Genomic DNA, 16,464 nt, shown 5'->3' with positions numbered 1-16,464 from the left:
GTATTTTCCCCCACGCTAGTATGTCAAACCAAAGTGAAAGACGGAGATATCCTGATATAACTTATCAACTGCAAAAGACTTAATGTCATATTTTGCATGTCATATTTGCAACTCAAAAACATGAAGTGCAGTGTAAAAGTGTTTTTAAAAATGTCTAAACATTGATGTTTAATTGACATAAATCATACTGCAGGCTCATAGTCATCTAGTCACAGACTTTAATGGAAGTTGTCTGTTTATAAAGGATAATATCTACATATGATAAAGAAAAACATGGTTAGATTCCTACTTCTAGCTCTAAATTACTGGATTCTATGATGCAAGCACCACACATATGCTGACAGGAAGAATGTGGGTGAAAGTTTTCCCATGTTACTTGCATCATGCAGTCTGCATCCCACTGAACAACATTTCCAACCTCATAATGTGAACAACCACAATACCTTGTCATTGTGCCAGGATGTTGAATACTATTTTAAGAGTGTACATTATTACTACTATTACTTCTACTACTAATAATAATACCATATATGAACCATAAAATTCTTTATTTAAAAAAAAATGCTTGTCATAGTATATACATAAACATTAAAATGAGAATAACATTAAGGCAGATTAAAGTTTGGATAAATCTGAATTTTACAGGTAGATGAGAGCAGTCATATATTGTATTTAAGACATACATTTTTGGAATGTAGAATTATGACATTAATAATACATCTGATGCAGTTTCATATTGACAGTATTTTTGAATATACACTCTGTCAGCAAATGAAAATAGAGACATGATGCATTATAGTGGCATAGAGCCAGAAAAGTGAAGAACAGCAAAAGAAGCCAAAATAAAGAGATGAAAATCTTTGAACCCATCCATAATCTTGGAACCAAGTGAAATGTGGCTGTTGCCCTTTCTAGGGTGAACTCATCTGCAATGTGAAAAGGAAAAAAAGTGTCATGTCATTTTCTGGTGACTCAATAATGCTTTATCAGCTCTGCTTATTAGTGTCAGAGCCAAATTACCCACAAAATATGATTCTGAGCAACAAAGTTGGTAATATATACAGCTGGGTTACGTCTGAGACCATGTTGAACATTTTAAGGTTATGAGAATGAATAATGCATGTGGTTGTGAGTCATTAAGTGTGATACTGACCATGGTAATTCAGGTCAGATGTTATTGCTTTTAATGAACTACAATATGCTCTTTGGATTATTCTCAAATCGTGATGGATGATCATCACATGACAGCATCATTGCAAGCTTTAAAATATGTTAAAAATTACTTACAGCGCTTTCAAACTCAAAGGGGCTGAGGTGCTGGGTAATAATTTCAAACATTCCAGGAGACATGGGGGGTTCAGGAGAGGAACATGCATTTTGGACTGGACCACTGAGAATTGAGGATATTGAAGAAAGAAAGAAAAAATATCTGAATCAGTTCATACAATCATGCAACACAAAGAAAAAACCAATTATAAAACTAAATCTTGTTGTGAAAGAAATTAAGATACTCACTTGCGATGGGAAATTGGAACTAACTGTGTCTGAATGTAAGGACAAACTGTGAAAGATTAAAAAAAAAATGCATTTAGCATTTTCACAAACAGTATGATAGTTAAAATCCTGTTCTTTCCAAAAAAAAAAGGCCTGAAAAAAACTACTGAAAAAAAAAAACACTGAAAAGAGGTGCTTATCCTTAAGAAAAACTGTATTGTTAATATAGATAAATTAGTTTTTCTTAAATGAGTTTGACAACATGATGGTTGAGCATGATGAATAGAGTCAACAATATGATATACAGCATGTAAACATTGAGATAATCCGAAGTGACGATGGCGTACAACCCTTCCTGTCAAGGGCGTAGCTTTGGTTTGAACATTGGGGGTGTGGAAGTGAGAACTGTTTTAGTAGAGTCCCAGGTCATGCTCACTCATAAGGTTTATTTATTTGTTTGTTTCCTTATATATTTATTTTTGTGAAATGGTCTTTTGTGCTATCATCTATGCAAAGTTGGTTGATAACATAACTGCAATAAAGTACATCATAGACAACAATTACTTGTTTACAGGATATATATATATATATATATATATATATATATATATATATATATGTATATGTGTGTGTGTGTGTGTGTGACCCTGGACCACAAAACCTTAAGTGTAAATTTTTCAAAATTGAGATTTATACATCATCTGAAATCTGAATAAATAAGCTTTCCATTGAAGTAAGGTTTATTAGGATCGGACAATATTTGGCTGAGATACAACTATTTGAAATTCAGGAATCTGAGGATGCAAAAAATCAAAATATTGAGAAAATCGCCTTTAAATTTGTCCAAATTAAGTTCTTAGCAATGCATATTATTAATCAAAAATTAAGTTTTGATATATTTAGAGTAGGAAATTTACAAAATATCTTCATGGAACATGATCTTTACTTAATATGCTAATGATTTTTGGCATAAAAGAAAAATCTATAATTTTGACCCATACAATGTTTTTTTTGGCTATTGCTACAAATGTACCCCAGCGACTTAAGACTGGTTTTGTGGTCCAGGGTCACATACATATATATTTTTATATATATATTGATACAAATGTACACAAGCGAATTAAGATTTGTTCTGTGGTCCATATATATATATATATATATATATATATATATATATATATATATATATATATATATATATAGCCTATAATTTATTTTATATTATTTAGGCACTTATAGGCTATAGTTTGACAATGTTCTAATTCAACATGTCATGGGAAGTCAATCTAACTTAACATTTTCTTATACTGACATTGTTTATTTCTTAATCAACAGTTCATCAGGCTCCTAATGATTTAATCTATGCCATCTATTGGAATATCTGAAGGCCATGTGTAGTTCTAAACTGTAGCATTTTTTATAATAAGACTAGCCTATTCATTAATCACTAATCATTACCAAGCCAATAATGACTTTTTTAAATTAATCAATATAGCATTTGTTATGAAGAAACAACCACCTGCACAATTAGAACACATAGCAACAACATGCCACAGTTGTAATATAAATCCATAGGGAAAAATCAATTCCCATCACAGATTATCTAATATAAATTTTCTCCTCTTTTCATCAGTCTTTTTAGTTTATTTGCCTTTTTTTAGATACGCAAATAAACTACGCGTAATGGTATAAAAAGTAACAGCTGTAAACAAAATATGGGAAACAGCTAAATTATTAAAAATCTGATACATTTGCAGATATCTAACCTTTGTTTTGCTGGCTGTTGTAATGTTTCCCAAAAGCCTCATCCTTCGGGATGTCAGGATAGAGGAACTTTAGAGGATTCTCTGGGACAACACCGTCTGCAATGACCTTATAGTCCCGTATTATATCAGCAATGGGCAAGGCGTTGAGACGGTTTTTCGTGTACGGCTCTACAGAGATGAACTTTGGTTCTCCTGCAGATAGAATACATGTGCTTAAGATTATTTAACATATTTAATACAATAAAGACAATGCAAAAAATAAATAAATAAAAAAATGCACTCAGCACCAAAACAGCCAGGCATACTGTAAGAACAGCTTTTTCACCCAGGCATTATTTAATATGAACAATTACATTGTCAGCTGCTTACTCAAAATAAGGAAATATAAATCTTATCTATAAAAGGAAAAGGGCATCTGCTAAATTTTGGAATATCTCCAGGCTGGAGTTTCCCTCAGCAAACACCTCAGTGTTGAAATTACAGTAATTGCTTAACCTGTGTGGACTTGCAAACAGAACACTATTCACTGCATGGAAGAACTGGGTTAGTATTCTTATGTTGACTTTTTTTTTTTTTACAGCTTCACACTTGTCTCCTAACATAATGTCTCCTACATTAAATATCGTATAGGGAATGTTATTCCTGTAGGAATCGTTCACCCAGAAATAAAAAATGTATTTAAAATTTACTCACCCTCAGGCCATCCAAGACCCAGATGACTTTGTTTATTCATCAGAACAGATTTGAAATAATTCGGCATTTATTTCTGCAGTGAATGGGTGCCGTCAGAATGAGAGTTCAAACAGTTGATGAAAACAAGATGTTAATTGATTGACTGGAGTCATTTGGATTACTTGTGTATTATTGTGATGTTTTTATCAGCTGTTTGGACTCTTATTCTGACGGCACCCATCCACTGCATAGGATTCATTGTCGAGCAAGTGATGCAAAATTTCTTCAAATCTGTTCCGATGGAAAAACAAACACATCTTGAATGGCCTGAGTGTGAGTACATTTTCTGCAAATTTTCACTGTTGGGTGAACATTTCCTTTAAAGTATAATGACGTATTGTAGACAAACCATTTTCATCCTGCTCAACCCAGGTGAAGGTGATTCCTCCTAGGTGACTTTCACTAAAGCGTAGCAGGAATGTCCCTGGCTCCTTCTCCTTAAGTAAGGCACGTTCCATCTCTTTACTCACAAATCCCATTATGTAACTGAGAAACAAAAATAGCAGAATCCATTAAGAAGCAGAAAATGGTTTCTGCAGAATGCATCGCAACAAGCAAAAACTTTATTCAGCATAGCAGATAAAGAGAAATTTCATTATAAATATACTGTTATACTAGTAAATATACTGATTAAGTAATGAAACATCACAAAAAAGACTTTTCTATCCAGTAGCTCTGTTATTATCAGTTTCTTATCAGCTCTGTTATTATGTGTGTTATATGTATTTATCATGCATCTGACTGCCATAACAAGGCCACTGACCCATCAATCCAAACAGGAAGTAAATGCTTCTTGATAAGGTCCAAGATCGAGTCCAACCACAGCCAAAAACTAAATGATTTGCCAGGAATGTTTTCCTGAGAGCAACAGAAATATAAATAAATAGTAGGATTCATATTGTTGCAATTTGAAAACAGCAAGAGTATATAATATTCAATATTACCTTCCAGAACTTGGACCAAGAAACTTGGCAGTCATTATAAGAAGCGTGTTGACCCAGAAACAATTAAAACACTGTTTAGATAGAAGGCAAAACACATTTACAAAAACTGCGTTATCAGCATGTTTATGGAACAACATTAGCTAAATACAGTCTAGATAGTCTAATGTAGCAGACAATTACATAAAATTATTTTAATGTCACATAACCCAAGAAGTTTATAGAAAACATACCAAGAAGTTTATCTCCCAGCATGTTAAGTTGCTCTTTGTTGAGTCCTCGTCCTGCAAAACTTGAGAACTGCCAGCTGAGTACCTCTGAGAGTTGACTCCAACTCGCCCGCAAGGGGTTACTGAAGAATCCAAGGTTCTAAACAAGTCAGAGAAGTTCAAATGATACTTTGTCCAGCCTTGCCACCGATTAAAACTATGACATCTAGTTATTTTATAAACAAGATATTATAAGGCTAGACACTGCATCAGAAGCTCACCTTGGGGTCATCAGTTAGCAGGTTGTACCACATGACAGAGGCCCAGCCCCCTGGGAGCTGACTGACATTGGAGATGACCACCAGTGGCAGGGAGCAAGTCTGAACAGAAACAAAAATACAAAAAAAAATGTGAGTAGTATCGTAAGTGATGTAAAAAATAAATAAATATATAAATCATTATAAAGCATTACATTAGCACAGTAATTCCCCATACAAATGATTATTAAAATGATTGAATTTTAGCTGTTGGTCTAACTAAATAATAAATTATTATTATTATTATTATTATTATTTTCTCAACATTGAAAAAGAATAATGTATGTAATATGTCATTTATAAAATTATAAGATTTATAAAATCTTATTAAATAATTGTGTTCTTTAGAACTTTCTAGTGAAATAAATGTATAACAGTTATCAGAAAAATATTACAACAACGATTTTCAGCATTGATAGTAAAAAGAAATCAATACCAAATCAGCATATTGTAATGATTTCTGGAGGTTCACGTGACTCTGAAGACTGGAGTAATGATGCTAAAGATTCAGCTTTATCATTACAGTAATAAATTACATTTTAGGATATGTTAAAATAGAAAAATATTTTAAATGAAACTGTAATAGCATTTCAGAATCTTACTGTTTTTACTGTTTTTGATTATCAAATTAATAAAAGTCTAGTTGAGTGTATATATATATATATATATATATATATATATATATGTGTGTGTGTGTGTGTGTGTGTGTTTGTGTCTATGAACGAACACACAAATATAGACAAAAATATATTTACAATTACGCTTTAAATAAGCTTTTGATTATATATGGCAGTGGTATACAGTATTTGATATACACTAGTCAACATTTGAAGTGGATCAAAACCTTTCACCAAAGATGTCCTAAAACCAAAATGTGTTTGTGACGAGTGGGGTGGGGCCGAGAGAGGCCGGTGGAGTGATTGGGAAATGAGCGACACCTGCTCCACTCGTCACAGTGTTCTTGTCTTATCCACTTCAAATGTTGACTAATGTATGAGTGTATACAGTATATATTACACAGACACTAAAACATACCTCAAGATCAATATCCAGGCCCTGTAACATAAGCATGGCCTCAAAATTGAGAGAGTGTAACTCCTCTGTTACTGACAGGGGACCCTGCAAAAGACAGACTCAGTTTTATTACACTTCACTGCCAAGATCAAGGATATACTGTGTGAGGCTGCCCTCTGTTGGCAAGGTGATGTATTACACACTGAATAATAACATGGCAAAAATGCTATCATGTAACCAGGCTCCAGCCATGGTGTAGGCCTTGAAAGATGTGCCACTGGCAGAGATACACCTGTAAAGTAAGCAGATATTAGAAATAATGCAGTCTTACCTCATTTCCCTTTCCTCCAGTAGGACACTTTCTCTCTTTCAGCTGCTGCAAAACACAAAGACTTCATAAAATATCTCCGCTCTCTTAAAGGGATACCCCATCCCAAAATTTAAATTTTGTCATTAATCACTTACCTCCATGTCGATCCAAACCCATAAAAGCTCTGTTCGTCTTCGAAACACAATTTAAGATATTTTGGATGAAAACCTGGAGGCTTGTGACTGTCCCATAGACTGCCAAGTAAATAACAGTGTCAAGGTCCAGAAAAGGTACAGTCTCAAGCTTCCAGGTTTTCATCCAAAATATCTTAAATTGTGTTCCAAGGACAAACTGAGCTTTTACAGGTTTGGAACAACATGGGGGTAAGTGATTAATAACAAAATTTTCATTTTGCGATGAAGTATCCCTTTAAAAAAAGGGATAGCTCACCCAAGAGTGAAAATGTTTTTTAATCAACCTCATGTTCATTTTCACACAGCTCATTCTAACAACAGTTCATAGTTACCACAGTTGTCAAACTCTAAAAAAGGACACACACACACACACAAAATATTCTTTAAGTCTTCTGACATATAATAACTTTATGAGAGGAACAGATGAAGTTATTCACTTTTTGGAGCTGTGGTCACAACCAATTATCTTTGAAAGTGAAAGTGACGTGACATTCAGCCAAGTATGGTGACCCATACTCAGAATTAGTGCTCTGCATTTAACCCATCCGAAGTGCACACACACAGAGCAGTGAACACACACACACACTGTGAACACACACCCGGAGCAGTGGGCAGCCATTTTATGCTGCGGCGCCCGGGGAGCAGTTGGGGGTTCGATGCCTTGCTCAAGGGCACCTAAGTCGTGGTATTGAAGGTGGAGAGAGAACTGTACATGCACTCCCCCCACCCACAATTCCTGCCGGCCCGAGACTCGAACTCACAACCCTTCGATTGGGAGTCCGACTCTCTAACCATTAGGCCACGACTTCCCCCTTATTTTGTATGGAAAAATAAGCTTTAAAATTTCTCCTTTTATGTTCAATGAAAAAAAAAATCAGAATGTGGGTTTGGAGCGACATGAGGGTGAGTAAATAATGACTAATGCATTTTCCTACAGTGGGTGAACTCATTTAAATAGATTTAACACCAATGCCTTATTAACAGTATTGGTCTTGATTAATGTGCTAGTATTCAGAGTGAAGTACCAGATGCCTGAACTCTACAGAAAGACATCCAGTCGACTCCTCAACATCCATCACTTTGGTGTTGTTGGTGAGGATGAAGAACTGTCTGTTCCTACAAGCAAATATCAGTAATGTTAGTTTGGAGATTTTCTGGTTAGTCACAGCTTCCACTGTACTGTAAATTACAGTAACCCGCTATGTAGAATATGTACAGAATTTAGCTTGTAAGACACTGCTGTCCCCCTCCCCCCACACACTTAGCTGAAAAAACTCATATTGAGATTTGGCCTAAATAAACAACAGGAAGTTGGTTCTTCTGTTTGAGGCTGAGTGCACTCACACTTTGCCTGGTGGAAGGTCTCTGCACACACAAAAATAGAAAAGAGTAGAAAAACATGGTCATGTTGGGCTAAATGCACCAGTGACAAAAACGTTGCTTGCATAGCTTTTGAACAATGAAAAAAAAAGCTGCATGTAAATGTAAGAATGATATTAGTTATTATAGCCATAATCATTCCATGTGTATAGTCTTCATGTCCCTATCATAAATGCCACAATACATATTCACAGTCATAAATATAGAATTCATATTAGAGATTATTATTATTTTTCAAAGTTAATCTTTAATAATTTCACTACTGTAAATTTAGTTTGAGTGGATGCAGCATTAATGTCTAAGAAATATTCAACTTTATTTATTCTTTTAATCAAAATGAGGTAAACAAAGAATATTGTGGGATATAAATTATTTTTTTTTTTTTACAGATTTTTACTGTAAAATCACTTAATTAGTCTCAGCATAGATTCATCAGTCAAAACTTGGATTTAAAATTATTTAATGATAACAATATATTTCATAAATTACTCTTTAATGAAATGCATTTGAGGTTTTACTTGGACAAAACAAGTTCAATGACATCATCTTTCAGGAAGTGACATCATGTGTGGTAGGAACACAACATCAGTAAATATTATGATGAATATGTGGTGTACTCTGGAAAAGGTTGGTTTACCTCGGTCTAACAACAAAATAATAGTAATAATAATCTGTATGTTATCTAGACATTTTTTTTTTATATTAATTTTAGATCGACACTCTTCTGTAAACTAAATATCATCCCCCACTGAGTCATGGCTTACTTTGGCTTTTTATTTTTTTCATTTTATGATCCCCACTCTTAAATTTGTATACAAACAAGTTATCAATAAAAAGGTTTAACAGTAATATATTAAGTCTGCTTTAAAATTTTACACGCTTCCTCATATTACATCACAAGGATAGTTCTTTTTAAGAAGTTAAACTTTTAATAATGGTTGTAACTATTACAAATGTAATGTGTAACATGAATGGCCCAGGTTATAAAGATAAAATGTAGACATACAGATAATTCTGGGAACATACTTATCAAATGTTGTCTTGACTTTGAGTTGATAATCCACCTCGGGTAACTTAACCAGTAATCTGAGTGAAAGAAAAAAGTGAAATTAAAATGGGCAATAACTGTGTTGGACTAAAGGCAGTCAACTGCTTGTGAAAGTAGACTTGTTTACACGGAAGCTGTGGTTCATACCTGACCTTGGTGGTGAACTGCACCTGCGTTTTGATGATTAGAGGTTTCTGAGGGTGTGTAGGCATGCATGGCTGCTTCTCCACCACAAAGGAGCTGCAAACATGACCAAAACAGATTATTCAGGTTTCCTGGTCACCCAGCGCACCCTTTCTATTGTGTTGCATTCATCGAGTTTCATGTATTTACGGCACTATATGTCACACAGAGTGAACTGGTGTGCCTTAATTGTTCACCAAGCACATGAAATCTGAATGTTACCTTTTAATGAGGTGGTAGATGAGGTATTTGACTTGCTCCTCCATCTGAGGTCTCTGAAGAGGGATTGGATCACTCTCGTAAGTGACTTTCAGGATCAGCTCACCCAGTTTGTCTAGCTGTCTTTTAATCTGGAAAAGACTCTGGGCTGTCAGGGTAAACCTGTAAAAGTGTTTTCACATTAAAATTAGGCTTTATTCAGATTTGAACAAGACTAATCTCTTAGTAACCCCAAAAAACACCATAACAACACCAACAAGACCTGACCTGACCAAAATATTGGGGTCTGTAATGTTTTTGAAAGAAGTCTCTTATGCACACCAAGGCTGCACTTGTTTGATCAAAAATACAATAAAATAGTGATTTTGTAAAATATTCTTACAATTTAAAATAAGTGTTTAAAAATGTGATTTACTCCTGTAATGCCAAAGCTGTACTTTCATCAGCCATCACTACAGTCTTCAGTGATCCTTCAGAAATCATTTTAATTGATGCTCAAGAAGCATTTCTTATTATTTTGTGAAAACCATGACATTTGTTAGGATTCTTTGATGAATAGAAAGATTAAAATGGTCACTTTTGAACAATTCAATGCATCACTGCTGAATAAAAGTATTGATTTCTTTTAAAAAAAAAATCAAACTGGCCCCAAACTTTTGAACAGTAGTGTACATCCCACGTTTTTTCCTCCTGCTTGTCTTTACTGTGTGCATTGTGACATCTAACATTTAAAACAATAGTCTATATTAAACAGCATAACTTAAATTGTAATTTTTTTCCCTATTTATTTATATTATAAAGGGTTATACCAGTTCTGGAGCTGGTCCAGTCCTATTAGAACCGGTCCTCCAATGCAGGCGATCTGTTGCCTCCGTTTCCACTCCTTAAGCTCAGGGTTGAGCTGAGAGGAGATCAGGGTATCGATTTCCTTTATAACATCTGCGATCTTTGACAAAATCTCCTGCAAAGGTAAAACAAAGTGCAAACATAGTGGTTAACAAAGTCCAGAAAACAACAACTTCAACTTGTATAGTGGCATCACACACCTGAGCGAAATAGTCTAAAGATGTGTGAAAACCACTCAAAGCCACCCGTCTAAGGGCAGGAAGTTCCCAGGGTAGTTCAAAAAGTGTAATACATTCTAAGTAAACAAAACCTTTTACAAACAAGAAAAAAAGGAAATGGCTGTAAAGCAAAACAATTGCAAAAAAAAAAAGAAAGTGAAGAGTGCTATCATTGTAGAGATACACTTACCTTTCTTTTGAAATCCAGGCGGTTCAGTATTTCCTGAAGTGTAGTGACTTCTTGCTTCATGGTTAAAGAGTTTCTCTCAACTGGATCTACAGGATATCAGAGGAAGATGCTTTCATATCACAAATCCTCTCTTATATGCACATGTTGTATTATTTGCTTTATTATGTCATAATGAATAGGAGGGTGGCAGATTTGGAAGATGTCAGCGGTCATACACTGGCTCACCTCGAAGTTGGAGGGTTTTGTAGCGAAAGTCAAAATCATCCTGCATGTCCTCAAGATACTTCACACCCTGGTCCAGCATCTGATAAAAGCATGAGGAAATAATGGCTTATGTCACACACAAACTACCCCCCCCACCATTGCTGTGATAACTGAAACCAATACTGGACGTAACTTACCTGAACGCTGCTTCTTATGACTGCCACTTTGTTGTCAAGAACTTTCAGCTTCTCCAAGGTGGCTGAGTTTTGCATTGACTTCTCCAGCGGTCCCTGCCATTAATGAAATGGAAACATGGCAAACAGAAGATTTAAATGTAAAGTAAATGTATACAACTAAAACATGACTACATGAATCAAATATGCATTGTACTAAGTCACAAATCAAAGAAGCACATTTATAATATTGGGAATGTTAACTAGGTCAGACTGAAGCACCTTTTAGATCCCACATTTAGTATACTGTAGTATCATATGAGTTCAAAACTCTTGACTCAAAAAGCTTGGTTAACAGCATAGTTGCATGGGGTATTTGTGGTTTTTGCATGCTGTTTGTCACGTGTCTTGGCAGTACCTGTTCCTGCATGCTGGCTGTGGATAAGATGCGTCTTTCTTCCCTCAGGCAGTTACAGATGACGGCGGCCATGTGCAGAGGATTCGTCTTGTATTTTACCTGAAAGAGTGATGCAACAGCATTTACTGACTGATCACATGAGACCGGGAAATCAAAGTTAAATTACAGGAATCATGCTTCATGAGTAATGTGGCATTACAAGGAGTGAAGTACCCTTGAAAAGTGAAAGTTCAAACAAATAACCATTGATGTAAATGAAACAGTTGATGGATAAAATCTCACGCATGAGGTTTTTGAGATCTGGTTTGTTTCCATTGTTAGCATTAATATGTAGCAGGTTTTATGTCAATGACATTTAGTCGCGGGATGCAAAAAAAAAAGACGTTTTATGTTATACGGTAATTAATGTCCAACCTGATGCAACACGTCTGAATGCCCCATGTTTGTTTTGAAAGCATAGAATGATTATATAAATATGATATGAAACTGTATAATCATATATATAATGACATTAGGAGAGTGCACTTTCATTTTTGAGTGAATTTTTCACATCATACTTCGCAGATTGAGGTTTTGATATTCGTTCAGGGATTTATGATATTTGATAGAAGTTACGGAAAATAACAATCATCTGTTGAGTTTATTTGAACTTTTCTGTTAGACAAAACATTGTGGGCGTTTCGACTAGGTTTTTTTTTATGCAATATTGACAATGATATTTCAAAAAAAAAAAAAAAAAAAAAAAAACTGCATTTTTGCAGATGTCCTAAATACAGTCTATGTGGAAAAATAAAAAATGCTCTCCCCCACACCGTGCTGTCGTTTTGTTTTTGGGGTGGCATACAACACCAGTTACAGACGGATGTAATTTTTTAACCAAGCGAAACCCCCGACATTTGATTCTTCTGTGGAAGTTTTTTTTTCACATTTATCTAGTGAGAAATCCCCACAGCACCCACCCACTCATGAAATTCTGCATAAGCGAAAGAAATGTGTACAGCGGTCTGACACTGAGAGTTTTGCCAGTCAGCTTTTGTGAGTGAATTTGAGACATCCTGAACTTTTATTTTCTTGCTGTCTACCTACTATAGAAACATTTTCAAAACTGTAGGAATGCACATTATTGTAACTACAGCTAGCACATCAAAATGGTATGTTACAGTAGTGTACATGTCAGCCATTGCTTATAAATATTCTTCCTTATTAAATGTGGTAAACTCTATGTGAGATAAGTGACCTTAAGTGATACATATTGGTTAGGACTGTTTCCACAGAAGTCATTGAAAAGTTAGCAAAAACCACACCAGAGTACACAAGCTTCCGTTGACAACTGAATACACGCTTAGAATATATTATTGTCATCATAGAGTTATGAATCACAACAGAGGTTCTATGTAATTACCTTGTTGACTATTACTGTAAATCCCAATGCTGACCATTAGTTAATTTCCTGATAAGAGAATGTATAAAATAAGAGCATGCATTTGAATAGTCACAGGGTCGATCACAAGTTCACTTTCCTTTCCTCTCAGTTCTCGTTTTGAAGATGTGTAGAAATAGGCATGGCATCACTGAACAAAACTATGCAAAAACAATGTTTTGATAAATGCACTAAAAAATATGGTGTAGAAACAATTTCTACTCAGAAATTGCTAGCAAGTTTCAGTGACACATTGAATTGCACGTGGAAATTTGAAGCGTAACGACTGAAATAGTATTTTCTTGTAAAGTGTACTTCAGTAATATTTGTTGGGTGTTTTACAGCGTGGATTTGACACTCAGGGATGCATCAGATGTGTGGAAATAACAGGAGGGCAGTGTGCGTCTGTTACCTGTATCTGATGAAATATTCTCTTTAGGTTGTGTCTGTGAAGAAAGTTCTGCTCTTGAGAACACTGCCTCTCAAGCTGAATGAGGAAGTTGTTGAAGAGTACCGTAGCCATAGATTCATGGTTTGAAGCTGTTTCCCTGAGGCAATAAAGACAAAAATGCTTCAGGAGGATGCATTCGCTTATGCATTAAGAGTTGTGTTGCAAATGCATAATTCATATTATCAACAACAAAGTATTTTTTTTTTGGCTGGTTGCTTTGTGTTTTCCTGAAGCCAGAAATTCTAAATGTGATTTAATAAACATTGAAAATAAAATGTTTGATCAGTTTGTAAAAAAACAACCACATACCAGTCCTGGCTTTCAATCCAGTTGGCCAGCACCTGTCTCAGCTCCATTGGAAAGTTGTCATCATAAAAATAGTCCACCTGTTCGAGGAACTTAATATCCAGTTGCTGGATTTGTTTCCATTGACTCATAGTGCTGCTGGGAAGTCAAATACAATGGATATCTTTTGAAACTGCTTTAGGCAATCTATGAATAAAAATGTTCTGCAATATATGAAATGCATGAAAACTATGTATGCTGTAACCATATCAAAGCAATGGCAACAATAACTAGGGAGATCAGGGAGTGTTTTAGTGTAACCAATTAGAAATAAGCTACAGTGTGAAACCACTATCAAACAAGACAATCATACTTGAGGTGACAGTAGAAGTTGAAAAAAAAGAAAAAAGTATACTATCTACTATTAATTCTAAAGGCATAATAGATTGTTATACAATATTAGCCTGTGTTTTTGTATTTGTTGTTCTTTACATTAAATTAAATGTAGAGTATGGCGCTAGCAACTGCAAGGTTGTGGGTTCAATTCCAAGGGAATGTATAAACTCAACTGACCTTGAATGCAGTGTGTGTTGCCTTTGATAAAAGCATCAGTCAAATGCTTTTGAAGTTATGTTGCTCGCACTATTGTGAACTTCATTGTGAAATAAGATTACCACAATAAATGCATGCACAAAATGTTTATAAACTATCTGAATGCATATTAGACAAATATGGGAGTTTTATTATATTAAAGTTTGAGGCACAACGTGTTACAAAATGTCCCAGTCTCCCCTGTATTTTACCCACCATACAGTACCTTTCATATAAGTCATAAATATTACAACACACCATAAATCAAATTTTTTTACTTGTAATATTTGCTTAAAACCGAAACTAAGGTCCAAGGATATACCTGCTGCTCTTACGAGAACGACACTCCCGAGAAGTTGACACAAAGCTCCTGCTCAACCTGATGTTTTCAGAGTAACCGGCAGCCACGCGCTTAACCAGACGCGGTTCCTCAAGTGTCTTGCCGGCGAGAGGCGCTTCAGATGTTCCTAGAGGTCTGGAGATGCGTGCACGGTCCCGTTTCCTCTCATGAATGAAGTCCTTCAGATCATGACTGAACGGGTAAACAGGTGGGTTTGAGTTCTTCAAGGAAATGTTGAGCACTTCACGAACACGGAAACGTCGCTGCAGAAAAACAGAAGGGGAACTCCCCTGTAACCTCCGACACGAGTGTGTTCAGGGTATTTCATATGGACTGCCTCAGTCTGACTCACATCTTCATGGAAGGTGCTGTTCAATAGGACCTGTATCAAAACCACTGACTGCATTCATAGTCATAGCCTACTAGTCATAATTAAGACATTATCTATTAATTCATCATTAATAAATATATCATTTAAAAAAAACTTATTATAAAATGCAACTTGAAAAATAGTCTATGTACATAACGAAAAAATAAAACAACATTTTTAATAAAAGTATATACTGTGTATATATATATATATATATATATATATATATATATATATATATATATATATATATATATATATATATATATATATATATAATTCTTTGTTTTTACCGAGTTTTACCAATAATTTTAACAGTATTTTACAGTGAAGGTATTACAATGTTAAATAAAATGCATTTTCTTCATACATTTTTATTTGTTTACCATATAATATAAAGTATAATTACTTGAATTATTTTTAAGAACAATAATACATATGTACTATATTTATATTTATAATTCTAATAATATTTTACGGTAAACTTATTGCTGTTAAACTGGCTATATTTTCATCATAAATAATAGCCTACAGTAATTCCTATTTCTAATTCTTTTACATATTTTAGTTTAAATGCATGCATTCTTGTTTAAAAACAACAATACAATTATTTTGCTGTATTTACATTTCAAACATAAGTCTAACTATATTTCATAGTGAAAGTATGTAATTTAATATAGTATACGTTTTCTTTAAAAATAATACATTAATTCATATATACAGTATAATTGCATGTATCCTTTTAAAACAATAATACAATTCATTTTACTATATTTAGTTTACATAATTTTAAAAAATATATTTTACAGTGAAACTTGTTATCATTTTCTTTAAACAGTTATTCATAAGTTTTACTTCTATTCCTTTCCCATATTTTACAGTATAAATACATGTATGATTTAAAAAACAATAATAGTTTTTACTGTATTTACAGTTTAAGCACAATTTTAACGAAACTTGACACTGAAAATATTGTCCTTTTAAATGTACATTGTCCTGATAAATAGTTAATTACCATATTTTACAATAAAATTCCAAGTTTTCTTTTTGAAGCCAATTTACCTGTTTTTACTCTTACATTTCTTTATGCTTTAATTATTTTAGATTCTTCTATAATAATAATAATAATGACTAAACCGTGTTCTCGCAGC

At 34.2% G+C, this 16,464-nt stretch overlaps 1 protein-coding gene across 3 annotated transcripts; it reads right to left on the bottom strand.

The window, feature by feature from the left end:
* Positions 1–533: 533 nt before the first annotated feature.
* On the bottom strand, positions 534–15,233 carry LOC109081475 (signal transducer and activator of transcription 4-like). Of its 3 annotated transcripts, none has more exons than XM_042730473.1 (24): positions 14,926–15,233; positions 14,037–14,171; positions 13,689–13,824; positions 11,857–11,955; positions 11,463–11,555; positions 11,287–11,365; positions 11,062–11,147; positions 10,617–10,768; positions 9,811–9,969; positions 9,553–9,645; positions 9,384–9,443; positions 8,322–8,342; positions 8,003–8,093; positions 6,805–6,849; positions 6,495–6,578; positions 5,424–5,522; positions 5,167–5,302; positions 4,937–4,989; positions 4,756–4,850; positions 4,342–4,478; positions 3,261–3,452; positions 1,516–1,561; positions 1,288–1,390; positions 534–926 (listed from the first exon to the last, which is right to left on the bottom strand). In XM_042730473.1, the coding sequence occupies exons 2-24, from the start codon at positions 14,162–14,164 to the stop codon at positions 912–914; spliced, it is 2,202 nt and encodes a 733-aa protein (XP_042586407.1). In that variant the 5' UTR covers positions 14,165–14,171; positions 14,926–15,233; the 3' UTR covers positions 534–911. The 3 variants fall into 3 exon arrangements, with proteins under 3 accessions (XP_042586407.1, XP_042586409.1, XP_042586408.1); XM_042730475.1 differs by having other exon boundaries at positions 6,805–6,846; XM_042730474.1 differs by having other exon boundaries at positions 14,037–14,168; positions 14,926–15,222.
* Positions 15,234–16,464: the final 1,231 nt, after the last annotated feature.

This window comes from Cyprinus carpio, chromosome B9 (assembly GCF_018340385.1).
Source record: "Cyprinus carpio isolate SPL01 chromosome B9, ASM1834038v1, whole genome shotgun sequence".
Classification (NCBI taxonomy): Eukaryota; Metazoa; Chordata; class Actinopteri; order Cypriniformes; family Cyprinidae; genus Cyprinus; species Cyprinus carpio.
Note: the sequence above shows the minus strand (reverse complement) of the source record. Positions and strands in the feature narration are given on the sequence as shown.